The 512-nt window shown below is 43.9% G+C and overlaps 1 protein-coding gene across 1 annotated transcript in view; it reads left to right on the forward strand.

Moving 5' to 3' along the window:
* PTK2 (protein tyrosine kinase 2) overlaps window positions 1–512 on the forward strand; it is a 190,187-nt gene that overhangs the window by 55,407 nt on the left and 134,268 nt on the right. The window contains exon 5 of the mRNA XM_042780908.1: window positions 1–57. This exon is cut by the window's left edge and continues 21 nt beyond it. Within this exon, the coding sequence (XP_042636842.1) occupies window positions 1–57 (57 nt within the window). The remainder of the gene's footprint in view (window positions 58–512) is intronic.

Below are 512 nucleotides of genomic sequence, written 5' to 3' on the forward strand. Positions count from 1 at the left end.
GATCGCCGATCAGGTGGACCAGGACATTGCTTTGAAGCTGGGTTGTCTAGAAATACGGTAAGGTGATGACTAGATTTTGAGGTATTTATCCATCAATGTTGTTCATTCTTTTTTTTTTTTTTTTTAAAGTTACTGTGATGGGGTGAAAGTTTATAGAGCAAATTCATTTTCCGTACAGCAGTTCATACACACTTTGTTTCATGACATGGAGCGTTATTCCCCACAGTGTAACAGCTCTCTTCCCACTTCTTCCCTGTACTTGCCTCTTCTCTGTGTCCTTCCCTTCCGTGTACTCCCACCCCCGAGCTATCTCCCTATGCAAATACTGCCCTTTTGTTCTCTCACGGTTGATTGATTGATTGCTCCAAGGAGTGTATTTACCTGATGTAAATATTCATCCCATATGACTCTCTGTTCTTTGGCTGGAAGCCACAGGAGTGAATTCAGTTGCAGACCTGAAGGGTAACTAGGGGCCATAGTCTCAGGGGTCTCACCAGGCTCTATCAGACCAG

The sequence above is a fragment of the Orycteropus afer genome, unplaced genomic scaffold (assembly GCF_000298275.1).
Source record: "Orycteropus afer afer isolate SDZICR_OR568_19922 unplaced genomic scaffold, OryAfe1.0 scaffold00069, whole genome shotgun sequence".
In the NCBI taxonomy this organism is placed as follows: domain Eukaryota; kingdom Metazoa; phylum Chordata; class Mammalia; order Tubulidentata; family Orycteropodidae; genus Orycteropus; species Orycteropus afer.